The following is a 26,634-nucleotide window of genomic DNA, read 5'->3' as shown; positions in this document are numbered from 1 at the left end:
CTCTACTAAGTCGTCCAGCTGGAAGACCTTCGGACGACTTAATTAAGTGAAGATGGAAAGTTACCTGACTCAAGATAGCAGCTTTCATGAATCTGCGGCCTCTGCTGCCGTCGTAAGCCAGAATCGGTGGAGACGGACTGTTTGCTCTGGTAGACCAATACTAGCACCCAATCCCGGAATAGCTTCGTACGCCCAGACCTGAAGAACTTGTATAAAGCCATCCACGGTGTAACAGCCAGTAATATCTTTGTTCCACAAAGAGTCCCATCAGCACCTTAAACGCGACTCTCCCCCATGGATAATCTCAAACCTTTCTAAATCCATCACTAGCCTGCGAGAGTAGCTCGTGTAGCGCTTGAGAACTTTTTCCCTTCAATGAATCCAGTGAAGATGGAAAGGTACGCGAGTCGCTTGCGATCTTCCCTGGACCAATCCCCGCATCTCTTCAGTGCTGCTATTATCTGATCAGTACTGCCCAGCTTCCCGATGAACTCCCATCATCTCCCAGAAAGAAACCATCTGTGGGGTAACTTCACATTCTGGTGTCTCAAGGTCCTCGATGTAGTCGCAGTTTAGACCAGTGATGTTTTCAAACTCTAACAGTGAAAACCTCGGCAGGTTCTGGACCAACGAGACACCACATCTCGTACTTCTTCTTAATGTCCAGCTTTAAACCGAGCAAGTGGTGAACCAGCCTTGAAGCCCAACCAAATCCCTGCTCCTTGAACTTGATGAAAACTCCCAATCTCGACTCCTTGAGCTCTTCAAATTCAGCATCAGTGAGAGCTTCCCTAAGAGCAGTATGCAACTTCGTGTTATCCGTATGATACGAAATGCTATTGTGGGGTTCTGGCTCTTCCCCTAATGTGTATAACCTACGGGGGAGTTCTGGAATATCCATCCTTTTTGTCTGCAAAATAATCAAAGACAACAATAGAAGTCAGAACACAAGCTAAATCAATCACGCCTTATTGTTACTCCAGACGACTTAGTAGACGACTTAAATATAAGTCGTCTAGAAAGTCGTCCAACTGGACGACTTAGTTGACGACTTATATTTAAGTCGTCTGGAAAGTCTTCCAAATGGACGTACTAAGTCGTCCAGGTTGAAGACTTTCCAGACGACTTACTTACAAGTCTTCCAGTAGAAAAATTTCAAGCGGACCTGATTAGTCGCAGAAGGAGTTCGAGTACTCGTCATTGTGGTTATAGATCTGAAAAAATAAACGTGAAACGGTGAGAATGAGTAAATTGAAAGAGACAACGTTTTATGTTCATCTTTTCCACGAGTTTGATGACTTACCGGCGTTAGGGTTTACAGAGAAACGGCGCTACGGTTTACAGAGAAGAAGCGGCGGCGCTAGGGTTTAGAAGAAGCGGCGGCGCTAGGGTTTAGAAGAAACGGCGGTGCTAGCTAGTGTTTAGAGTAAGCGGCGGTGAGAACGTTGGTGAGCACGGTGGCGAGGGCGACGGTTTGTTCGGAAATAGTGGAAGCGGGGGCGCTAGGGTTTAGAGGAATCGGCGGCGCTAGGGTTAGAAGAAGCTGCGGCGACAACGGTGAGAATGAAGTGAGATAGATAGCCGACGTTGAGAACGATGGTTGTTCGGAAATAGTGGAATTCGAATCGCCTTTGATATCGCCGGTGAGAGAGAACTGTTAGGGTTTCTGTTCGCGGAAAATGAAAAAAAAAAAAAAAAAAATCACCTTATATATTGGGTAAATAATCCGGTTAGCTTTAAAAGTACATTGGTAAACTTTAAGGTTTGGTCCGGTTTAGACGACTTATTCTGGCTGATAATGTACATCAGACGACCTAATATTTAGTCGTCTGGGAACAGAAGACTAAATATTAAGTCGTCCAATACCCTAAAATGAACCCCTAAACTAAAATGACTAAATTAACTTACTAACCACGTTATAAAATCAAATTATACTTCAATAGTGTTTACTATACACAGAAACGAACACGCCTAGGTAATTTTAAAAATTTTCAAAAACGGTTTTAATGCTTTCCAAAATCTAACCCTAAGAACACATACAATACTACAACATATGTTGATGAAACATAAACTAAAGAATATCATGACTCACTACTTTCACTCATCTGGGCTGAAAACAATTGAAATTTGTTATATATTAATTTATATCTCTTAAGACATATGTTAATTACATAATTCCAATTTTTCACTTATCAAAATATTTTTTACAAAATTTTTAAATTATGTTTAAGAATAACTGTCCAGACGACTTAACTTAAAGTCGTCTGGACGACTTATTTTCAAGTCGTCTGTTTACAGACGACTTGCGAGGGGTAGAAACGTAAAAAAAAATCCGTTTTTTTGTTTGTTCACAAGGAGATAGTTGTAATTTCAATAGCCTTTTAAGTTACTTTTGCCTTTGACCCAAGTTGGGGTACTCTTTTGGGTTTGACTCCAAGTTTTGAGTCACAATTGGTAATTCTCCCATATAAATGGCGGATCAAAATCTAGTTCTTTTTATTTCTCATATTATCAGCGGTTGACTGTTTCTAAATATCAATTCTCTATTTGTAATTTTTATTTTCTTTGAGTTTGCTTAATTCGAATATTGATTTATCTTTTGTAGGAAGTAGAATCCTCGGCCTGCATAGAGAATCAGAACAACACAAATCATATCTAGAAAGAGAGCAAAAGGTATCTCTTTCCAAAATATGGTGATGAATGTTATGTAGCGACACCTTTGAAATCACAAGCTTTCCCCATCTTCTGGTAATAAGCATTGAATGTGTAGTAGAATGCGCAACAGCATCACAACACGCTTCACCATGCATCAACGTCGAACAAGAGCCACGCCTGAAGCACCTTATCAACTTTTTCCTTGGCAATACAAACGCAACGTGTAAACCGGAGTCCTGTTTGTATTAAAAGTTTTTTATTTAGAATTTTTTTGTTGCTTTTGTCAGTTTTCTTGTTGCTCATTTTTTCTACTTTTATGTTATTATCATCTTGGCATTTCAAGTCTTAATAAGTTTCATATTTTTTCGAATTGAATACATCGTCATGATTAGATCAAATAAATAAAATATAAAACTATTATTTAGTTTGTGTTTAATTTCTTAAAGCCAAACGTTTAAGTCAGAATATTTCTGTTAATTTGTACTAATCTTCAATGGTTTTATCCTAATTGCAGCAAAAGTGTAAACTGTGTCGGAAGTTTTTAGTTCTTGGTGTTGCTTCTTGTTACTTAAGTAACCATGCAAATTTCAGATTCTTTGTTTCGTCAGCCATAGTAGGACTTGCCCAAGTTTTCTAAAATGGGTTGTTGAGTTATAAACATGAAGTTACTAACGTCATGTATTGTTCTAGTAGAAAAGCAAGCTTTTAGATATGATGAATCTTCGAATTTTGATTAATTCCTAGTTCATGTGAATACTAAATTAACATAATGGTTTACAGAGTCTTAGTTGAGTCTTTATTTTGATGACAAAAAACAATGATATCAAAGACATTGTTCATTTCTAGTCCTCTTTGTTTCCCTCCAATAACAGGAATCAAAAGCGGATCGTTTAACCCTACTGTGGCACTATTTTGACAGAATAGCTTCATAATAAACAGTGTTGTAAGCAAGTAATTTTTCTGTGTTTTTACCAAATTACAGCACAACACGACATATATTCATTGTTCATGCTAGTGGCAGTGTCTATAATTAGGGAGTCGTGATCAACTCACCAAGGGGAAACTTCTAACTGATAGGAATAACGATAGACAACATAACTACATGTGAGACACTCAACTGCTTATGCCATCTGATACACAACTCATAGATCATCTCTTAAAACCTTGTCTAATCCTTATTAAAAGCCCATCAAAACCCACGAAGAGTTTAAAATATGTAAGGCCATTTTGGTTCCCACATCGGAAGACTTGGAGTGATTAGCAGTTGTTGTGTTATAAATACAGTCTCTCTCTTTGCATTATAAGTCACGCAGCCATGTGGTGAACACAAAGCAAACTATTCTTTCGCCTTTTACTAAAGAATACCGTGTGTTCTCCATGCTAAGTGGCATACGCCTATTTTTGGAGGGTTTTACTTCCGAGTGAGCCCATCAATTTTTAGTTGAAATTTTTGCTTGGCTAAGATGCTAATTTTGGGTTGTGTATGCCAAGCTTGTAACTACAGGACGGGAACAAGCGCAATTGAACATCTCGAATATCAATTAAAAACAGTTATCCTTCGAAAGCCAAGCTTGTTACCACAGGAGAACTCCTAATTGCAGCGAAAGTAGTAAACTGTGTCGGAATGTTTAGTTGTTGGTGTTGCTACTTGTTACTTAAGTAACCATGCAAATTCCAGATCTTTTGTTTTGTCAGCCCTAGTAGGACTTGGGCAAGTTTTCTAAAATGGGTTGTTGAGTTATAGACATGAAGTTAGTAACTTCATGTATTGTTTTGAGATATGATGAATCTTCAAATTTTGATTCTAACTAATGTGCAGATTACACAATTCTTTTTCCATAAAACCCTATAATATGTTCGAATAACAAACAGAGAACATTCAACCAACCACAACATAAAATAGAGAAACTTAAAACCGTTTGAAGCCAAATCATGTGAGTGGTTCACTGATCTCCAGGAGTTCATTGCATAGACCAGTGTAGACGAGAGAGTCAGTCTCGATCGGTCTAAACTTGATTAGCGCTGAGGGAACAAGCTCTTCATCCTCCAAGGTTCTTGGTTTCTGTCCCGGAGCTGGAGTATGCGGAATCACACGCCGTTTAACTAGGACAGGATCCAAAAGCTCGAACTGCAAACTCGGCTCTTTCAAAGCAGAGCTCACAAACTGTAAAAAAAAAAACATAAATTTCAGAACTTTTGTCTTAATTTGAGAGAAAAAAAAACAAATTTAGTTAGTACTCCCTCTGTTTCATATTATTTGTCTCTAAGCTTATGTACACAGATTAAAAAAACATTTAATTTTACATATTTCCAAAATAAAAACACTATTACCAATACACCTAATCATATATCAACCAATAGAAAAATAGAATATAGAATATTGTCAATAAATTTTGCATTAAAAATCGAAAACGACGCTTATTTTGAAATAAAAAATTTCCTATAGAACGACAAATAATTTGAAACGGAGTATTATTAACCTCATAGAGAGCAATGGTTGGTTCCCAAGGAGCAAACACACCTTGAAGCACAACTCCATCAGGAAACTGAACTCTTATCATACTCCTTTTGTATCTCTTTCTAGCTGCTTTCGCCTGTTTCTCCTTGTAAGATCTCGGGATCAAAAGCTGCGATTCCGCAATCTTTTTCCTCCTCAAATCCGCTTCTCTTTTGATCTCATCCGCAGAGAGACTATAGAACGAATCAGGCACCTCTATTCTCGACGCTACGTTCTCAGCAACCGAGAAGAAGACACGAATCTAATCCAACACACACAAAAAAAAAAAAAAAGAACAAGATAGTCAAAAAAAACTAAAACAGGTTCTGTCATAAAAAGCAAACAACTTTTTTTACCTCTCTATCGATCTTCTTCGGAGCCACTGGTTCCACTTGAACCTCATTCATTTCGATCTTTCTTTTTTCCAACATTCCGACAACTTCACTGATCAATTGAGTTCGGTCTCCTCCAGGAACATCCATAACCGCCCAAATCTCGTCATTTTCCTCTTTCAATTCAAACCCAACAAACTCGAGAAGCTCAACGCCTCCCGCAACATCACCGATCGCTTCCTTAATCTTGGCATTGCTCATCCTAATCCTCCTAAACTTACCGTTCTCAGGCTCTTTCACTATGTTCTTAAACAACCTAAGCAAAACATCAACCGAACTCTCCGTCGGTTTCCCGGAGAGATACACAACCACAAGCTTCTCCATTTCGGACTTCTCCGATGCAGGCTCGTCTTCGTTGGTGGTGGTGGTGTCACCGAGACAGCTCTCCACGTGGACGGAGACTTCCTCCTCTGTTTTGAAAGGGTTGCCGCAGATCGGACACTCGAACATGTTGAGAGAGTATCCGTTTTGAGATCTGTTGGAAGAAGTGATGAACGCTCCGTAAGGGTCGAACCCGTCTTGTGGAGGAGGAGCACGAACCGGATCAGGATCCGGTTTTTTCGGTGATCCGGAAGATACGGGTTTCTCAGGCAACGGAGCAGCTGATGGAGAAGGTGAAGGTCTGGTGGGTCTTGGAGTCGGATTCGGATTTGAAGATTGAGGAGGGTTAAACCGGTTTTGAATCGGGTTAACGGGTGCAGAGGAAGAAGAAGAAGAAGATCCGAGAACTCGACCAGAGCCTTTGAATTTGCCGGAGGAAGAAGAGAGATTGACTTTCTTCATGAATCCTTTTAGCTTATCTTTAACGTCATCCATCTTCTTTCTTTCTTTCTCTTGAAATCTATCTGAAAAGACTTATCGGATTAGAAAAATGACGACAGGAACATATGAAGAAAGAGATCAGAGAATGATTTTATTTTTGCTCTGGTCGTCGAGGAATGGTTTGGTTTTGTTCTGTTCTGTCTTTCCCTCTTTTCTTAAGCCAAAAGTTAATGTGACCTTAGCTGCGCGATAACTCCTATTGATGGGTCGGTTTGGGCCGACTGTTTGTCTTGTTTATATCATTTTCGGGCCAGTTCTTTTTAACCTTAAAAATGAAAAATCTTAAGCCAGAATATTGCTCTTTTGTTCACCAGAAACTCGATAAATAAATACTATAAATAAAAAATTTCTTCTCCAATTAGATCGATTCAAAATAATCACAAAACCATAAAATAATAAGATAATATTTTTTAGAAAATCCTATGTAAATATATGATGTCGCTAAGACCTTAAATTAATAATCTATCTACATATACATTTTATATAAGTATAAACTAAACATTACAGAGTAAGTTTTATATTTATAATAAAATTATTTCTATTTTTCTTTAAAATTCAATATATTTTAATAATATTTAGTAAAATTATATCTAAAACCACATTTAAATTCTATGAAACATAAAAATATATACCAAATATTATAATAAAACAATATAAAAGTAAAATTTTTAAAATTTAATTAAATTATATTCTATAAAATCAACTATTTTCTTATTTTATACATAAAATATTTCTTATTTTATAAATAAAATATTCAAAAATTCAAAGAAAATTAGAGACTTTTTTGTAAATTAATAACTGTATAAATTAATAAAATACCATAGTTTCAACATTATTAATTTATAAAGTTTTACTGTGTATAGTATATTGCCCCCACATTGGCTCCAGACCTTCGATAAAGCAATTCGTAGTGGTGATTTGGGTGTGGTACGTCTGTGACAGCGAGTTTCAACTAGGATATCGTGAATTAAATTCATATGCGGATTAGTTATCTTAGAAAATAATTGTTTAGTAACTCTCAATAGTCATGATTACTAATTTTTTGACTAAAAGCTTTCAAACTGAAAACATTAATTACTAAAAGATGCTCCGTCAAGCTCCGCAATCGAGTTACATCGTGGCGCGTTTTGGTCCAACTCAGCACTAAATCGGAAAAAAAAAAAATTGACTTTTCCGAGTTTAAAAGCTTGAAATAGAATCTTAAATGACAATTCTACAAGATTTAACGTATAAAATGAAAAAAAAAATGATTGGTAAGGTGAAGATAATGGCTGTCAGCAGTAGAATCTTTTTGCAGAAACCCCTAATTGATTTTGGGAAGATAAAGTAAAATTACGAAAATGTCACTCATTAAAGAAAACTTTAAAAAGCTAAAATGTGTTGTTCATGCGTCGAATCCGTGTCTTGAGTGCAAAGATTAACCGTTTTTGACCACCAGACTAAAGAACTTAGTATACTCGATGTGTAATTAATTGTTATTTGTTCGGGATGTTTTGTGGAAAATGAGTAACATAAATCTGGTTTTATAGAAGGTCTCTGGCTTTCCATAAGGTATGAGCCATTTCTTTTGTATGTTGTTGTAGTAGTGATATATGTATGTACTAATATGTGCATGATATGTTGTACACACTTCCCAACCTTTTTATTAACGGGCATTTTCGGGGACTAACCCCCTTCTTCATTACTCAAGAGGGCGATTGTACAACGATTCAAATGTACACTACATTTTTTTATCTACATGTACACCGGATAATAAAAGTCCACATGTACTCTGATTGATGAAGATCTACTTAAATATTTTTTTTTTTTGCTAAAGCAGTAAATATCATATATGAAAGAAGAATTCTTACAAAAGTAGAAACGAAAACATTGAATCCAACATGGCAAAAAACAAATAAAAAACAAGATGGATCCCAAACTTCCTAAGAAAGAAAATATTTATCTCAACCACATAGACATGAGTGGGTGAAAGAGCTTCATGTGTCTCCTTGCTGAGATGATGTTTCTTAGCTCCCTGTCAATGCCTCGAAACACAGTAGCAGCTGGGATGGAAATCTGGTTGTGTATCAAATTGTTTCTTTGCTTCCAAAGATGATAGACCACAGTTTGTGTAGCTAACTTTCGAAGCAGAGAAAGCTTGGGGGAGGAAGGTGCTCTGATCCATGAGAGAAGCTCAGCCCAGTTTGTGAAGGGTACAGTTGGCGGATGGCATCTGTGAAAGGTCTCCCTCCAGATAGAGAGGCTGTACTCACAGGAAAGCAGTAAATGGTCCCTGGTTTCGTCATAGTTGGAACAAAACGGACAGGTAGCAGTGATAGGTAAGCCCCATGAGACTAGTCTTGACCTGGTGGGGAGTCTATCGTAGTTAGCTATCCACAGGAAAGCAGTAAATGGTCCCTGGTTTCGTCATACTTAAATATTTTTTTATCTTAACCAGCAGCCCACTAACCATTTACAAAATCTATAGTTGCTAACATTTCATTGTGACTAACTCACTTATTTCTAACTAGTTTTTTCGCTATGAACTTTCGACGGAAGATGCCGCTGAAAAATTTCCGATGAAAAACAATGGTCGAGAATTCCTTGTGTTCATATGTACATATTTACATGTTTGCATGGTATGTACATATTATTAAACACATGTACATTTTCATAATGTAAATATATTTTTGAGAGTTGTACATTTTTTTAATAATATGTACACCATGCACACATGTAAATGCACTTTTTAATATTAATTTATTAATAGTATCATCGTAATTATGTCATCTTTTTTTCCAGCCTCTTGAGGTTACGAATTTTGCAGAAAATTTGAGGATTGTTATCTCATTGGCAGATACATGGCAGAACTAGAAGCTTTTTCGTGACCATTGACGACGAGTGCAGTGGCTCAAGCAAAGAAGCTCACTGTGGTTAGGGTTACCCATATTCGAGCTCGTGATTCAATCATATTCGCGACATAGAGTTTTGATGAGGGCTGCGATGATGTTGACGACGGCTGAAATTCATGGAGAAAAGAGAGAGAAATAAATCTTGACCATCCAACATGTAACTAAATTAATGGTTTATAGCAAATTGACGTGACTTTATTAGTTGATGCAAGTTTAGTTAGATATATTTTCTAAAAGGAGGTAACTAGATTAGTTAGGAAACAAGGGAAAGTTAAAGAAAAAATGTTTCAGGGGAAGAAAATGTCTTAGATTAATGTAATAAAGAAGAGGTAATGTGACATATTGTGTAAATGTTTCTTTCTAATTTTGAGTAGCAGTAATTATTCTTTATGTAAAATAATCAAAAACGTAAAATGATTACTATTTGTCCAAGTTTTTTATAGCTTCTTTTGTAAATAACAAAATTTAATGTCCCAAAATATAAATAAATAATGTGGCCATAAAAATCTATAGAAGAATCAATATTTCAACATCAAGTTCAAGAAAAAAAAGAATATGTCAACAAACAGTAATAATAACATAGTTCGAGAATATGCAGTTTTCATGCATATGGCTAAAAGAGCAACTGCTAAAGGGTTTTTAGACACATAGCGTTTATCAATCAAGTACCAATTCAAACGAGACAAAACTGGTGTTTCAAAATAGTGCACTCAATAGTGCACTCAAAACTGGTGTTTCAAATAGTTCTGATTATACATGTCCGATGGGTTTTCTCAGTGGCGGAGGCAGAAAATATTAGTGTTGGAGGCATAGGCAAAGGTATGGAGAGAAAAAAGATTATGAGTGGGGGCATTTTATAAATTTGGCTGTAAATTACACTAAATTTTTCAATTTTGTTGGGTTCATTGACCCCATGTTGATGCATGTGGCTCCGCCACTGGGTTTTCTAGAATACGTATAATTAAGTTATTTTGGCTTGAGGCGGGAACTTTGAGTTATAAACGAGTAACTGAAGGCATTAGAGATCATACATTACAGTGCGATCGATTCCCGATTTCCCGTAGACCTTATGTTCCCTCTCATCTCTTGTATTTGGAGTTATGTTCTTAGAAATTTTATTTTGTTTGTGGGGAAAATGCAACCAAAGTTTTCTAGAAAGTACGTCCACTATGCCCAAGTGACATTGTTCTCTCGTGAGTTTAGCTTTGGTCATTGTTAGGAGTGAACTCAATCACCCCTTTGATACCTTAACACAAGTTTGCTTTGATGCCAATTAAGGCCCCTCCTCAAAGCTAATCACCCCTTTGATACCTTAACACAAGTTTGCTTTGATGCCAATTAAGGCCTCTCCTCAAAGCTAAGAGAGTTTGTAAGGCCATCTCCATTGGAGTCTCAAGAGAGAGTATCACACTGCTCACAAGAAAAAAAAATATTTTAATAATACACAGGGAAGAACTCAGTCTCGCAAAACCTCTCTCGGATGAAACGGGTTCATGACTATTTCGTGGGCTCCACGACACGTGGCGGCCCACGATTGGTCCGATTATTATTATTTTTTTTAAAAAAAAATACTTTGTGAACTCCTCTTATGAGGTTCACTAATGGAAATGCCCTAAAAGAACAAACTAAATGAACAAAACAAGTTACCACAATTTTCTCTTCCTCTTCATTATCTTCCCAATTCATGCTTAAATACAAGACTAGAAATAAACTAACTACTACGTGAACATGCAAAACTAACACATCCACTACACCTTTCCACTAAACAAAATACTAAATAAAGATAAATGTTTGAAACCATTATTTTGATCCAAGGCCACGTTATCTTCTTCTCCACATTGTATCTCATCAATACTACCGCCCTCGAAATGAACCTTGTCCTCAAGGTTCAACAATGGAGAACAGTGTTGAAACCGATTCATGATCTGCCAAGTCCTCTCATCTACTGGCAATTCTTGTCCTTTCATTTGTGTTTCATGCAGAACAATATCTCCACCACGCTCATGAACAAGACGTTGAAAGGAAGACTTTCGTATTACCAACCCCTTACACTTTTGAAAGGTAAGGATATCATCATGGATAGGAGTCGTTCTGGAACATAAACGAAAAGACTTACCGTCTCCTTTAGTGCTAGGCTCATTTCTTCTCGTCGTCTTGAGAATAATAACGACTCCGGGATAGTAATGTTGAGGCTTCTTGACCAGTCCGGTTGAAGGCTCACTTTTCTTTGTTGTCTTCATGACGCTTTGATTCCCAAGAGCTTTTTGACTCTTTGATTTTGTCTTATCGAAGTTGTGATCACATCGACATGTGTTTAACCCTTCTCGGAAACTCTTAAATCTTTCTTTGAGCCGGTTGATGGAGGCGATAAGGTGTTGGAATTGATCTCCCATATCTAGCCTCATCTTGGTCATCTCCTCTTTTAGATCCAACGTCATCTTGGCCACCCTCTTGGTTAGATCCAGCTTCATATTGGCCATTTCTTCTTTTAGATTGCCAATGTTTTCCCGTACATCCATTATGTAACTTTTTTTGCGGAGTGTTTTGACTTGATACCACAATAAAGTGGTCCGGATCAAATCGGTGAAATGAATTCGCAGGATAAAACGTGCTCTGATACCAATTGTTAACAGTGAATTCAATCACCCCTTTGATACCTTAACACAAGTTTGCTTTGATGCCAATTAAGATCCCTCCTCAAAGCTAAGAAAGTTTGTAAAAGAACAAACTAAATGAACAAAACAAGTTACCACAATTTTCTCTTCCTCTCCATTATCTTCCCAATTCATGCTTAAATACAAGACTAGAAATAAACTAACTACTACGTGAACATGCACAACTAACACATCCACTACACCTTTCCACTAAACAAAATACTAAATAAAGATAAATGTTTGAAACCATTATTTTGATCCAATGCCATGTCATCTTCTTCTCCACATTGTATCTCATCAATCTATAAATTAGAAATTGAATTCGAATTTATACCTATAACTATTAAAGTAGCCACTTTGTTAAAAAAAAACTACTTATAACAGAACAGAAGAATGAACATTTAGAACATTTGTGCTTGGAAACAGTAATACATTTTGCTACTCATAAAGTCTACGCAACTATTCTCTCGTTTTAAAATGTAAGTAATTTTAGCTAAAAGTACTAATATTAAGAAAATTGTTATTTTAAAAAATATCATTTAATATATATATATATATATATATATATATATATATATATATATATATATATAAGTTCAATCAATTAAAATATAAATTGTTTCATTAGTTACAAAATTTTAATAAATATAAAATTTGCATTTAAATGTTAAAAGCTACTTATATTTTAAAACAAAAAAATATTTGTAAGGTTACTTATATTATAAAAAATATAGTATAAATTACATACATATATATAACATATTACGTGTTCTATTAGAATGAAAATATAAAAAATATATATTCCATTTTTTGTCAAATATATATATATATATATAGATTCCGTAGACGCATCTTTTTGGCCTAGGATAGGGTAGAAATCAGAAAATGAAAAATAAAATAAAGAAGTAGAAGACATTTTAGAAGAAATATTTTTTATTTTTTTATAAACTAGGGCGATAATTGATGACAGAGAATGTATCACGTAAGCCAATGGTTCCACCTATTATGCTTTTATTCCCCTACTTTTGTTTGAAAACATAATGATATTAATCTGACCACTTTGTAAACTTCTTTTTACTAGATAAATCTATATGTTATGGTATGATTACCATAACCACCATCTGATTTGAGTACTACCTTTTCTTTTACTATAATTTTAAAGCATATCTTTCAAATCCGACCTCATGTTTTTTTCACCCTTACGCTCCAAAACAGCGGGTAATATTTGGACAAAATATTTACTATTATATACCGGAATAGAAAAATGTGTAGCTGTTGACCAAAAAAAATGTGAAGCTATAGTTCAGATTCAAATAAGACAATCACACATACCATACGCTAGCTTTATCGACAATATTAAGTGATTTACGGATCTATATGATAAATAGTGAGATATCAAAAGAATTGCATGCGCCACTTTATAAAACGTTATTATACGAAGACACGGATACAAGTCTATAAACGGCGTAAAATTCATATACATTTGATCAAGACTTGAATTAAAGACTTAAAGTGGGGTCAAAAAGGAAACATTTGAGTGGAGAATATGAAGAATCTCTTCGCTTTTCTTTCTCCTTTACGCATTAAATTCTTTTTTTTTCTTGATATATTTGATGATACAAGAGTCGAGAAGCAAAAGCCCATAACGCAGTTTATTTTCCACCTGAAAACAAAATAAACAAATAAACAAATAAAGAATGTAACAAATTCGGATCCACCATATAGTGTGCCTTTATCTTGGGGTCCATGCATCACATAAAATTGATCCGTTTATCATAAAAACAATTGATTATGATGATTGTGTTCCATTCCATTACGTATACATAAAAAAAGGAAACTGAGTTAGGGATGAGTCATTTACCTTTAACTCTCTCGCATGATTTTGACATAAAAGAAAGTAAAACGACGAGTAACGTAACTCCAGCAATTAAGCCAACTATGATTGCAAGTGTCTTCTGTATCTCATCGTCATTATTGTCACGATTCCCACCTTAATCACAAAACGTTTATCAAAATATTTGCATGCATAATTAATTATATGATATGATTATGCATGGACAATTTGGATTCACGAATATGCTTAACTAATTAACTAACTCTTAAACACAAATTAAGAGAAACAAAAGCAACGGAACAGAGAAGGGCTTTACCGTAGCCGTTGGCTCGCGAGTGTCCACCGCGCCCAGAGTACCGCGCGTAGCACTTGGCTAAGTAAACGTCACCCCAAGCGGCGGTGCCACAATCAGATTTCAACCGTCCGATCGCTTCCATCAAACAGTCTTGACACTCGCTCGCACTGAGATCTCCGGTGCACTGCGCCACACCTTGCAGCTCCCCCGACACTCCCACTCTGTAGGACCCACCGCTACTCGCCGTTAAATAACCAACCACCGAGTCCCTCCGAGTCAACTCGTCCGAGTTATACCCAACCGGTGACCCGCACCGTCTAACGACCACCGTCTTATCCTCAACGCCGAGGAACGTTGAGTTGTCATACTTCACGAAACATCCTTCGAGCTGCAACGCGCCACCGGTCGCGCCGGAGCAGAGACTCCCGAGACGGCTGACGGCTCGAGCGACGCACCTAGCGCAGTCGCCGGAGCCTAAAGAGAGGTCGCCGCGACACTGGTACAAGCCGTAGACGGAACCGTCGCCGCCGGAGATTCCGTTGACGGTGAAGTTGTTGTATGTGTAGAGAGAAGCTGAGCTGACGAAGGAGGTGAGGAGAGAGTTGACGTTAGACTCGTAAGGCGATCCAGGAAAGTATTTTGTTTGCGAGCAGCCACCGTAGACAAAAGTATCGACGGCGGCGAATGTGAATGCTCCGAGAAGGAACAGGACGGTGATAAAGAGAAGCGTTTTTGTGGAGAACATGACTTTGTGTGTGTGTGTGGTATGACTCTACAAGAAAATATGAGAATAAGCAACTTTTTATGCTTGGTGCGTTGTTACATTTATTAATTATGAAATCAAAATGTTTACACTTTTTAGTTATTTGGTTACTATAGTGTTATTGTCAACATTATTTTATTGGTAATTTATATATTAGTGCTGTTTTTGAGTTAAAATAACATATATACCGGAATTTACACAACATCTGAAATTATTTCCCTACAAATCAACTAGACTAAATCCAAAATAAATGAGCATAAGTGCATAACATATAGTAATCATATAGTAAAAAGTTTATAGTTGGAGATACCCTAAGAATCTAATAGACGAGCATAGCATTCAATGATCTAGCTATTGTTTTGTAATATAAACTAAATTTTGATATGTATTTTCAAAACATGGGATTATAATTATATACTATGAGAAATTTGTCAAATATGACTCAAAATTTTCTTTTAACCCCAAAGTATATCCAAACTTGAATCAAATGCAAAAACAATCCAAAATAGTAGTAAAATTACAATCAATTTTTTATGACCAAATAAAAAAAATAGAATTTACTTTTTACGAATATAATACCGTAAAGTCTTCAGAAATTTTGTAAGTATTTTGTGGTTTTGTAAATCTTTTATATAACTTTTTAGAAATCTTCTCATATAGTAGATCTTAAAAATAATTTCTAAACTTTATAAAAAACTTTGATGTGAAAAAATTGAAATCACGTAACTATAAACATATGTAAATAATATAAATTAAGATCTAGTAAAATTGAATTATTTTCAACATAGATGAGTTAATGTAGTATGTCATGGTATTCTTTGGTTAAGGGTTTGATAATATATGTTTTAGTACTGTATGTATTCTTAGGTTAGATTTTGGAAGTTTAATTTCTTTTTGAAAAATTAATCTTTTGATTTATATGTTTTTATTTTTGTGTATATTAAACACTTTTAAAGTTGAATTTAAGTTTTATGAAATGTTTGGTTAGTTAGTTAGTTATTTTGAGTTAAGAGTTCAAATGATTTAAGTGTACCAAAAAATAATGCACTTTCAAATAAGTTTTCTAAGATGTTTTCTATTAGAAAACTTAATTGAAAGTCTTTTGAATCAAAAATATCTAAGAATACATATTAAACCATATTGGGCGTTGCTTGCCTCTGTGTCGGCGTTTCCGAATCTCCGAAGAGGTCTCTTTGGATTTGTGCTACTAGTTCTGCGGGTATGCGTCTGACATTCCGTAAGTTGGCTACTTCCTCCTCTTGATCTTGAGTGGAATCTGGACCGTGGTTGTTCAACTCCTGCTCTTGCGCGGATGAGGTTGTTGACTTTTTCTAGTAGGGTTTGCAGCATCGTCGTCAGGTCGGCGCTTGGCGTGTTTCTTTCGTGTACGCTCGAGAATTTTCTCCGATACTCGGTCGCTTGCGTCGGAGGTACTATATTCGTCGTTGGCTCGACAGGTGATTCGTTTGCGCCGTGGAGGGCGTTGTTGAGGAGGCGTTTTTTGCCGCTGATAGCATGGCGCCGATGGTTGCGCCGGTAGGAGGTCGGGCGTTTCCCGTGCCCGTTTGGCTGCTTTTTCCTACTTCGGACGAGTCTTTTTCGGCTTCTGTGCTCGGGGGTTGTCGTTCGGTGTTCTTGGGGTCGGTCCCCTAGGTGTGGAGGACGTTTTGGTGTTCGTACGTTTTGCTGACTTCGTGCGTTAGAAACCTTTCAGCCCCACGGTAGGCACCAATTGTTGAATCCTAAATCCGGTAACAAGGATTTATAGACTAAACAAAGATGTAAATGTGATTATTGAGGGCTAAAGATTTCGTTTTAATGAGGAAATACAAAAGATGAACTCGTCGTCGTAAAGACAGATACTAGATTCTCTCTGTTTAATTCTCTAGTCTCTCTCTCTCTCTCTCTTGTCTTGTCTTCTCTTTTCATTCAATGCTCCCTTCTACTTATACTCGATCGGATGCGTCTCTCTCACTTCGTAGTGGTTTTATGTCGTGTAGTTGGTTCATCACTCATCATTTCCCTATTGCTTGCATAGGTGTTCTGTCTATGATCGGTGGTTGGTGCAGGCTACGTTTTGAGGCTCTTGTTTCTTGCGTGCGCCGCGAATGTTTTTCCACTTGACGCGGATCTTTAGCGGGTTCTTCTGTTGATACCCAACTCGCGAATGGGCCGATGGCCCATCCTCCAACAGACATATTAAAAAAATAATCGCTAGCATATTTTAACCATAGTTAGCTTATGGTTAACTGATGAATTAAAGTTGTTTTATAAATTTCTCTTTTATAAAATGTAATACTCCCTCTGTTTTTAAAAGATGCATGTTCTGGAAAAAATATTTGTTTCAAAAAGATGTATTTTTTTATGTTTTCTATATAAAAATTGTAATTTTCAATAAAATTAATTGAATTTATTGAAAGACTATTGGTTAAAATGCATTGAAATTTGATAATTTCTAAAAACAATGCATGATTAATATGTTTTCTTAATATGTGTGAAAACTTTAAAACATACATCTTTAAAAAACAGAGGGGGTATAAACCAGTACAAAAATGAATAATACTTTTATCAATCATTCAAATTGAGTGATCTCTACAGCGGGTAGGTAGATGCTAAAAACTAGTGATGAAATCAAAACATATGACAAGAGCAACAATTAAAAGGAAATCAAAACAAAACCCAAAACCTTAAGTTCCAATAGAATACAAAGAAAACAATACGAAGTCTTACGCGCCACATCAGTATTACAAATGTATAATCATTGGTGGCCGGAGTCCGGAGAGTACAGTGATGACAATAACAGCAAATAGAGACAACTGATTGCAATTTTACAAGGAATATCGATGCGGCCCAAATTTAAACTAACAAGCATCATCCAAATGAAATTCCATACGAACATAACAAAGCCCAAAACTTTATTCAAATAATCAAATCACAAATATCTTTTTGTCAGTGTTTTTCAAACCGGACCGGTGAGCGAACCGGAAATTATTTGGGTCACGGGTCATTGTGGTTCGACCTGGTTCGACCGGGGTCGATTAGATTAAACTGAATTTATTATTTTATAAATATTATATATATTTTTTTCAAAAAATAGTCATAATGTTTAGAAAACTTTCAAAAATAACAAATTGAAATGTGATAAAAATAATAAAAAAAATAATAGTTCAAATCTAAAGTCAATAGGAAAAAAAAACTTAAAGTTTATTCTCCAAATCTTTGTCCTTCTAAATCTTCATCACCTATAAAAATTATATACACATTAGTTACAAAACTCTATTTTTGTTGCAATTTGTGACAAACAAAATAGTATATATGTTAAAAAGGGAGAAAAAATAATTATTTTATTAACAAAATTTTGATTTTTATGCGAACCAGGGTTTCGTCGGTTCATTGGGTCACTCGGTTCCCAGGTTTTTAGCGGTTCAACATGGGTTTTTAACCGGTTCAACTTTAGTTGAGTTTTGACATTAAACCAACCCGGATAGGTGTCCGGTTCGCGGTTGAACCCTGTCCGACCGCCGGTCCGGTCCGGGTTTAACAACACTGCTTTTTATCAACAAATCGCAAACAAAAAATACGTACACATGCGACTCATCTTAAAAATAATCGTATCAGAAATAAGTTAACAAGCAGAAATACAGAAAACTGGCGTTGTAATCAGTGCCGGTCCGGACATGTGTGACACCTAAAGCGGACACATTTTTTTTGCCCCTTAACATCTTAGCCACACTTTTGATTTTTTTACCATATATTAAATATTAATCAAAATAGTACCAAATATGATTAAAACTTAAATCTTTTTTTGTTTACAAAACTTAGAGCTGTTTTAAAAAATAGACATCATTTGTAACTCATTTAATATGTTTTTCTTTTTATATTTGCAGTTTCACTTGGCTAATTTTGAAATATTTTCTGATAGTCTTTTTGTACAAATTAAGATATAGAAAATATCTATAATAAGCAAAAATTTTGATAAACACACTTTAACGTCAATTTTACTTTTGTAAAGTTTCTCGAGTTTTGATGGTCTCATAGAGTATTAGTACCCTAAATAAATTTTATGTTTGTTTGAATTCAAAAGTTTCTAAAACTTTAACAAAACTTACAAAGAAGAAGAAAGAAAATAGGAATAATAAAAAAAGATTTAACAGGAGATACAGCTATTCCTACTAAAATCAATCAGAATGAAACATGGAATATTCTCAATTTATAATTCAAATTAATTGTTAAAACATTTTTCGTTAACGTGGAAGAACTTATATAAAATCTTCTGTTCTGCATCTTTGACGATTATCAAAACAGACAAAAAGTTATTATTATTATCTAAGGAAGAAAAGACAACGGTAACAAAATCCAAGAAAAAGAAATTTATTATTATAAAAGGAGAAAAAGGGAGTTTCGAACCTGTTACCTGGAAGCCTAGTTAAAAGTTAACATGACACTAGACTAAAGTGAAGATTCTGAAGATTTGGCGCCCCTAATATTTTAACAGAATCTGGCGCCTAAAGCACCTGTCTTATGGGCTTTAGCCCAGGGCCGGCACTTGTAATTCTAAGAAAATGGAATATCAATGGATATATGATTATTAAAATTATGATATGTAATCGTCTTCTATCTCATTTAACAACAGAAAAAAACATGTCTATACGTTGGTGCACACAAAAAAGTGTCTATCTCTCTAATTTAAAAGAAAAATCATGAAAACAGAAGACGTGACCAAAACCACATGAATATCCCACATGATCAAAGGTTTGGCCGGCAAACGTCTGGAATGTCAAGACATCGGAAAAGGTTAAAACTTTTCTCTGGAAAACACTTCATCAAGGCCTCCCAGTTGGAGAACAGTTTGCGATTAGAAACATCCATCTCAGCCCTCTCTGCCGTCGCTGCAATGACACTGAATCCATTACACATCTGCTGTTCCACTGCCCCTACGCTTCACAGGTATGGGCACTTGCTCCTCTCTCCTCACCAATTGATACATGAGACATCACCTCTACGTTGGAGGGATGGGAGCGAGTCAGAAAGCTACAATCTCTGCCCCCGGTGGGTCTCGAAGCCGGCACTCTGGCAACGTCGATTGTATGGAACATCTGGATTGCAAGAAATCATCTTCTGTTCCAAAATCGCGACTTCTCCCCAGAAGAAACCATCCTAAAAGCCATTACTGATGCAACAAAATGGCTCCTGGCGCAGCCACCCATGAAGACCCCTCAGTCGAAACCTTTGATCATGCTCGAACCAAACCCTACGCGGTCTGGAGTAACCATATACACAGGCGCTGCTTGGAACCCATCTTCGGGCTCGGGTTTCGGCTACCAATCATTCGGCGACCTCTTTGTATGTCTCGTCGCCCCATATGGCAGAAGCTTTGGCTGTTAGATCAGCCTTAACCTTTGCCCTCTCTTACGGATTTGACTCCATCACATTGCTCTCAGATTCTCAATCTCTCATCTCGATAATCAACAAGAAGAAATTGCAGTTGGAGATATTCAATATCATCCGTGATATCTACCATCTCTCTGTTTCATTTATTTTAATCGCGTTTAGTTTCATTCCTAGAACGGTTAATGCCAATACCGATCATGTAGCCAAACAAGCATTATGGACTTTAAACTTAGTGTGAGGCTCAATCTCTTTAATGAAAAGTTATGGTTTGACCGAAAAAAAAAGTTTACACGTTGTTTGAGAAATATGATTTAAAATACCTCTTAATTGATTTGGTTTGAACTTGAGGAAACGATTCATACGTCAATTTTTAACTGTTAAAAGCGCAACTTGATGTATTTTGTATTATGAAATGACTAGCAAACAAAAATATAAATACAGTATAAAGATATGGATCTTCCCATTTTCCAAAAACTATAGTATTATAATCGATCTTTAGTAGACTTCTAAATATTGTCCTTTTCAATTGCAGCATGAACATTTGTTGAAAAACAAACAATCGTTACAAAAACAAACAATCTAACAAATAGTGTTATTGTTATTATATCCAATTAACTAATGACTAAGATGTTGTTTGGTGACAATGAATAAGTAGGTGGACCCAAAAAGAAAACAAATTGTGCAACCTCTTACAAAATCGACTTTTATTGACTTTTTTACTTTTCTCTCTCCTCACTTTCTCTCTCGAAGGCCAACGAAGTAGATCTCACTCGCTCCGGTACGGACAGCGCGTGAGCGCAGGTTCCGGCACCGGAGGCTTCTCCTCTGCCCTTGTCTCTTTGTTTTCTCTTTTGCTTCACCGGTGTCCCCTTCACTCTCCCTGCCTTGTCGTCGCTCTGCTTCTGGTGACCCGTCGTTTTCGTCTCTGCTGCAGGGGAGCTCCGGTTTCAGCGTGGTCTGCTAGGTGGTTGGAGTCTAGACGCAGAGAGGGTGTGGTTTCGTCTGGTGTGGTCGGATTTTAGGGTTTGGCAGGAAGCCCTTTTACTTCTTGTAGGTTCGATTGCGCGTGGAGGAGGTTCGGCTGTCTCATTTGTTCTGTTCCGGTTGGTAGCTTTCGAGCTTCCTTAGTCCGTGCGGTGAGTGAGAGGCGTGTAGCAGCAAATCATCGACTTTACCTTGGTGTCTTGGATTGGCGGGATCTGCGTCGCTACTGCCTAAGGAACTCTGGAGGTTCCCTTTAACTCAGAGGCTCGCTTAGCTCCGGTTTCTGGCGTGTGTCGGAGCCCGCGGTGTTGGCGTGTGGTAGAGGCAGCGCTGCAATATCGAAGGTGGTCGTCTATGGCCTCTCAGATGCGGTTTTGCTTACTCCTTCTGGATCTCCTTCCTCTTCCCGGTGAGTGGTTCCTGTAACCAAGGAGAGTTATGTCGACGTTTCTCTCTGGTGGTGTTGCTCGTGTTCGTATTGGTGTGGTGGGTTCGTGCCACCGAGCCTTCCTTCTCACAAGATAAAGCTTTCCTATCTCCTGTTCTTGGAGAAGGCGGTGGACGAGGCTTCTATTGGCTTCTTCTGTCTGAGGAGTCTTTGTATCCTCGGTGGATCTTCCGGCTTTGTGACATATCCCGAGGCCGTGTATCGTTTTCGATCATGGCAGTGTTACATCGCATTAGCTTTTGCAGGTTTTGTAGCAGCGTTCAGGTTTCCATTCATGGCAATCGGTCCGTACCCGCTTTGTCTTTATTTGTCTTGGGTTTGAAGACTTTGGTCTCCTCTCCCTGGTCAGTTTGTGCGGTAGGAGGCAGTGCAGTCGGGCGGGAGCGATTTTCAAAGGTTTGTGTTCCTTCCCATCCTTCTATAGCATTTGTGCGTTCATCGAAGGAGACGGTTATAAAGGTTTGAGGCGATCATCGGAAACTAGCTACTCCAAAGACGACAAGGATAGTCCCGGCATCCTTGGCAACAAGGAGAACCTCACCTATCCAAAGTCATCGTCGGAGGTTGAGAACGGCAACCGATTCTCGAGAAAATTGAAAAACGGATGAGCGGAATGTGCCGGGTTTAGTGGGTGGGCGAAGCTCGTTTTAGTAATAGATTGCCTCGAGAACTTTTGTTCAAATCATCCTTGTAATCGAATCTTGTAATTCCCGTTTCGGGTTGTTCAATTAATATATCTATTAAAAAAAAAAAAAAAAAAAAAAAAAAAAAAAAAAAAAAAACAAATTGTTAAAGATGTGAACCAACAGTTTCGTAAAAGATAAAGCCAATTTTGATAAATGACTCATGAACCTTTTCGATATTATCATAATGAATTTGGAAAGCGACAATTTTTCGCTACATATTGTATCAATATAGCTTATGATTGGAGTAACTTATTGCTGCTTTTCCATGTAAACAATCACACTGTGACACGTATCACCCCTTACATTATTAAATATTTCTCAAACACAAAAATCATTGTGAATCAAGTGTTCCCATTGCAAATTCAAAGAGAGATGAAAAACATAAAACAGAGGGAAACACAGTTGTACAGTTTTTCCTTGCTTTCATGTTTAGGTTCGTAACACTTCATCGTCCCTTTAATCAAATCTTGCAGAAACATTATAAACACGACATACAAGACTTGTTAAATCACATGATATTTTTTGCTCCAAATTAAACCTAAAATCTACTCATAAGTTTTGTTTTCCGGCTCTGCATTTCTTTTGATCTTCAGCAGTCTCAATACTAATTGAAACCCATCTATTTGTATGTACAGAGACCCAATAGTCCAAAAACTCCCATCACAATCAGCAGTCATCAGCACATTGTTTCAATAGAGATGGAAAGAGTCTTCTCTTCCTTTGGTTGAATCATCGGTGACGAGAGTCTCGCAACCAAAACATCTAATGCTTCTTTCATCCACCAATCTCTACAGGCTTCTCTGGCGTCAACTACGTTCATCTGAAAAATTAGCAAATAAAATCGTTAGAAAAATGCAACCAATATTTAAATTCATTGATACGAGAAAAAATGTTTAGCTACTGACCCAGATTCTTTGCCTAGCATGTTGTTCAGGCCAAAGCTCAAGTTGTTCTGTTACAAGCATAGGGAACATCAGTCCTTCATAGTATGTTCCTCTGCTTTTGCTCAAAAAGTCCCATTTTCCTAACTGATGCTGCCAAAATTAAAACACAAGAAAACAACAAAAATTTAATATAAAAAGAAAGAACAGCAATATCAAATAAAACAGAAAACAAGATTTTTGTTTTAAAAATACCTCTACGTTGCCAAGAACTCCAGCTTCTTCAAGAGACTCTCTTGATGCAGCTTCTTCTACAGATTCATCAAGCTCCCAACCACCCTAAAAATATTAATTAAGTATTGGCAAACACAATTAATACTCAGAAAAATGCTTAACCATTAAAAATACCAAAATCATCAAACTTAAAAAAAATGAAATCTGTTTTCTTTTGAATAAAATATTTATACCTTAGGGAACATCAGGGCGTGACCTTTTTGAGAAGAGATAACAAGAACTTCTACCTCGTCACTAATTTTACCATCGCTTGATAACTTGAATCTGTACGGAATACATCTGCAGAAAGTTTACATATTCAGAAACTCAGAAAAAATCCAAAAGTAATTGTTTTGTCAGAAAAAGAAAGATCCAAAAGTAATTGTTTTCTTATGTTGTTCCGGCAGTGTAGCCAAGATGAACATACCCGACGACTTGGCGACGACCTTTGTTGTATCTCTGAAACTGACGACCAGTGCGAGAAACCAAACACACCATTTTTTCAACACCCATTTTTAGCTTAAAAGTTTCACAGAAGTACCCTAATTTCCCAGATATATTAGTAGCTAGGAGTCTGATATTATATAAAAAAGGTTTCACCGTGTCGTTTGAAACAACTATAACGGACTAGAATAGATCAGGAAGTTTTAGTTATACTTTGAAGTGTTTATGATTCGATTTAGTTATGCCTGAAAAGATTTGAGGGAGAGAGAGAGATAGGAGGAGAAGGTGAAGGAGATGAGACAAAAAGCGTTGTGTTTAACCTCCAATGGCTTGGCTTGTTTATATAAAAAACGGCCGCTCTAACATACCCCTTTTTAGTTAGTTTATGTTAATAAATTGTTGTAGAGAAAAAAATATTGCTGACGTAGATATCAGGCTTATTGATCGAGTAATATAACCCCATATTTTTTTGTTGACAAAAAAACCCAATATTTTAAAAAGTATCTATCCCATGTTCAGTCATTTATTACATCTATTCTTTAAAGTATCATTTCAAAAAAAAAAATTGGTAGACGGGTCTAGCTATCCAATTCTTTTGTCATTTTTGAAAAAAATTGATCCATAATTTGTGTAAAAAAAATAGCTGACTAAGCTTTATCTTTTCACCAAAAAGATTTCCACATTAAATATGATGATGGTGCTTTATTTTTTCTTTGTATATATATCACATTTTTATATGAAAAGATTCGAGAAATTTGTAAATTTCAAAGTAGGGCCAAACGACAAGTGTGTGAAAATTAAATAAGGACAAAACAAACCAATATTTTTTGGATTGTAACTAAAAACAATTCGTATCGCAAGTGTGGAAGAGATTTTAGTTATCATTTCACTTGAGAAAGTCTTTCTTCAGCAAACCTGAATTTCCTTTTGTGACTCTCTCTCTAAGTTTCTTTTCTCTACCTTCTCTCTAAGCGTTTTAACCGGAGAACTCTGTCTCCGGCCGGCGGTTTCGGCTTTCCTAGCCGCCGCCGGTCCGGCCATCGTTTATATCTACCCCTTTCTCTGCTTTTTATTAGATATCGGCCATGCATCTGTTTATTCGGTGGTGGCCGCTCTAGCTTTTCCGGGAAACGGTGGACCTTCCACCGGTTGTCGCCGGCTTTTGATTCTGGGGCTGTGCCATATCGTCGTCGGTATTGGTCACCGGCTTTCGGTTCTCATGGATGCGATCGAGCTGAGGTTAAGAAGTTTCATTCTGGTGGTAGGAGGCCGAATTCGGAGGAAATCGTGGTGTTTTCCGATCGAGTACCTTTGAAGATCGGGCCTATGTGAATGACGCCGCAACCTATACCCCTAATACAGTTGTTGGGGGTGGTTGTGGCGGTCGTGTGTCTTTGTCCCGGTGTTTCCGGAGTTTGTGGTTCTGTTCGGTTCAGCATCGACCCCATTTGAGACGGAGTTGGTGTTTCCAGTTACCGGTGAAGTGACGGTTTTACGGTTCCGACGGCGAGCTCTGGCCGTCGAGACCGCGAAGCTTCTGCGGTCGCCACGCGTATCTTCGGTGTTGCGGCGTCAACACGTGGAGATGAGGTGTCGTGTGCGATCGGTGATGCTTGGGTCTCGGGTTTTTCCCGTGTTGGGTTTGTAGCTCGTTTGTTTGGTTGGGCTTTTCGGTTTGTATATCTCTGGGCCGGTTTGGGCCTCTTTGTAAAATATTTCAGGGTTATGATAATATTTTAGATGAAAAAAAAAAATCATTTCACTTGAGACATATTTGCCGACGTTGATAGACATTAACAAAATATGGTACGTACACTATAAAATAATGAATCAGGTTGATATATTCTTATTCGTATAATATAATAACTAGATAATAATCGAATGAGATATTTATAAAATATTTATTAACTAAATAAGTTTAAAAAAATATTTATTTAAATAATAACAAACTATATGTAAAATTCATTTTAATGATTTACCAAATTCAAAATATGATACATTTTTTCTAAAATGTTGAAATTAAAGTATTTATATATTTAATATAGTATAAAGTTTAATTTAAACGATATTAAAATATATATATTTTTAATATGAATATATATTAAATAGCACTTCAAATATAGATTTATGATAACTGGGTGCTTGCGGTCTGGTGTTAAAATTTTTAAAAAATTAAAAAGATAAACTTTGAAAATCAGGAAGATCGGAAAAAGATACATTTAGAGAAATTGTTTTAGTAAAACATTCAAACTTGATTGCCCATAAGACTTTCTTCAATTCAGATTCTCCATCTTCATTTTCTTCTTGTTCTATGTATCCTCATATTTGTCATCAATCTTCGTTGATACTATGACCTTAAGTCGACTCTGTAGTGAATTCAATGGAATTCATCGAAGAATATTCCACCAACCACTATTCCTTAGATTTTTACTGTCCTCTTATACCTCAGAGCGTTCTCGATCCAAAGACTGATCAGTTTTGTTATAACATACTCCCTCTGTTTTTTAAAGATGTATGTCTTAGGAATTTTTTTTGTTTCAAAAAGATGTATTTTTCATATTTTCAATGTAATTTTTGTTAACTAGTTATAAATAATTGTGAATCTCAAAAACATTAATTGCATTTCTTGAAATTTTATTGGTTTAGAAATATAGGAAATATAAAATAACAAAAAACTATGCACTAATAAATAAATTTTAATATGTTTTATTAAAAAGTGTGAAA

General features: G+C 36.4%; 3 protein-coding genes, 1 long non-coding RNA gene and 1 other non-coding gene across 5 annotated transcripts; 1 reads left to right on the top strand and 4 right to left on the bottom strand.

The window, feature by feature from the left end:
* Positions 1 to 789: 789 nt before the first annotated feature.
* Positions 790 to 1,580, bottom strand: LOC130510621 (uncharacterized). The gene is made up of 3 exons (XR_008944313.1): positions 1,304 to 1,580; positions 1,166 to 1,214; positions 790 to 910 (listed from the first exon to the last, which is right to left on the bottom strand). It is a non-coding gene; the product is annotated as an uncharacterized LOC130510621 (long non-coding RNA).
* A 2,386-nt stretch (positions 1,581 to 3,966) lies between these two features.
* On the top strand, positions 3,967 to 4,084 carry LOC130512057 (U5 spliceosomal RNA). The gene has a single exon (XR_008945620.1). It is a non-coding gene; the product is annotated as a U5 spliceosomal RNA (small nuclear RNA).
* A 350-nt stretch (positions 4,085 to 4,434) lies between these two features.
* LOC108855755 (plant UBX domain-containing protein 2) lies at positions 4,435 to 6,522 on the bottom strand. The gene is made up of 3 exons (XM_018629648.2): positions 5,509 to 6,522; positions 5,136 to 5,414; positions 4,435 to 4,819 (listed from the first exon to the last, which is right to left on the bottom strand). The coding sequence occupies exons 1-3, from the start codon at positions 6,358 to 6,360 to the stop codon at positions 4,586 to 4,588; spliced, it is 1,365 nt and encodes a 454-aa protein (XP_018485150.1). The 5' UTR covers positions 6,361 to 6,522; the 3' UTR covers positions 4,435 to 4,585.
* Positions 6,523 to 13,306: 6,784 nt separating this feature from the next.
* On the bottom strand, positions 13,307 to 14,834 carry LOC108848829 (plasmodesmata-located protein 6). The gene is made up of 3 exons (XM_018622278.2): positions 14,062 to 14,834; positions 13,773 to 13,901; positions 13,307 to 13,574 (listed from the first exon to the last, which is right to left on the bottom strand). Exons 1-3 carry the CDS (start codon positions 14,783 to 14,785, stop codon positions 13,564 to 13,566), a joined length of 864 nt encoding a protein of 287 aa, XP_018477780.1. The 5' UTR covers positions 14,786 to 14,834; the 3' UTR covers positions 13,307 to 13,563.
* Positions 14,835 to 22,595: 7,761 nt separating this feature from the next.
* Positions 22,596 to 24,234, bottom strand: LOC108848787 (nudix hydrolase 17, mitochondrial). The gene is made up of 5 exons (XM_018622221.2): positions 23,894 to 24,234; positions 23,661 to 23,766; positions 23,449 to 23,532; positions 23,218 to 23,346; positions 22,596 to 23,132 (listed from the first exon to the last, which is right to left on the bottom strand). The coding sequence occupies exons 1-5, from the start codon at positions 23,977 to 23,979 to the stop codon at positions 22,989 to 22,991; spliced, it is 549 nt and encodes a 182-aa protein (XP_018477723.1). The 5' UTR covers positions 23,980 to 24,234; the 3' UTR covers positions 22,596 to 22,988.
* Between the last annotated feature and the right edge of the window lie 2,400 nt (positions 24,235 to 26,634).

Source organism: Raphanus sativus, chromosome 4 (assembly GCF_000801105.2).
Source record: "Raphanus sativus cultivar WK10039 chromosome 4, ASM80110v3, whole genome shotgun sequence".
Taxonomy (NCBI): Eukaryota; Viridiplantae; Streptophyta; class Magnoliopsida; order Brassicales; family Brassicaceae; genus Raphanus; species Raphanus sativus.
This window is presented reverse-complemented; position numbering and strand designations above follow the sequence as displayed.

What these genes read in the sequence shown, in the direction of transcription:
- LOC108855755 (XM_018629648.2), bottom strand. Translation starts at nt 6,360, where the DNA reads ATGGATGACGTTAAAGATAAGCTAAAAGGATTCATGAAGAAAGTCAAT. An exon ending in CGAAGAAGATCGATAGAGAG is followed by an intron (nt 5,415 to 5,508) that starts GTAAAAAAAGTT and finishes GTGTTGGATTAG; the next exon opens with ATTCGTGTCTTCTTCTCGGT. An exon ending in CAACCATTGCTCTCTATGAG is followed by an intron (nt 4,820 to 5,135) that starts GTTAATAATACT and finishes TTTTTTTTACAG; the next exon opens with TTTGTGAGCTCTGCTTTGAA.
- LOC108848829 (XM_018622278.2), bottom strand. Translation starts at nt 14,785, where the DNA reads ATGTTCTCCACAAAAACGCTTCTCTTTATCACCGTCCTGTTCCTTCTC. An exon ending in CTCGCGAGCCAACGGCTACG is followed by an intron (nt 13,902 to 14,061) that starts GTAAAGCCCTTC and finishes TTTGTGATTAAG; the next exon opens with GTGGGAATCGTGACAATAAT.
- LOC108848787 (XM_018622221.2), bottom strand. Translation starts at nt 23,979, where the DNA reads ATGGGTGTTGAAAAAATGGTGTGTTTGGTTTCTCGCACTGGTCGTCAG. An exon ending in GGTCGTCGCCAAGTCGTCGG is followed by an intron (nt 23,767 to 23,893) that starts GTATGTTCATCT and finishes AACTTTCTGCAG; the next exon opens with ATGTATTCCGTACAGATTCA. An exon ending in ACGCCCTGATGTTCCCTAAG is followed by an intron (nt 23,533 to 23,660) that starts GTATAAATATTT and finishes TAATATTTTTAG; the next exon opens with GGTGGTTGGGAGCTTGATGA.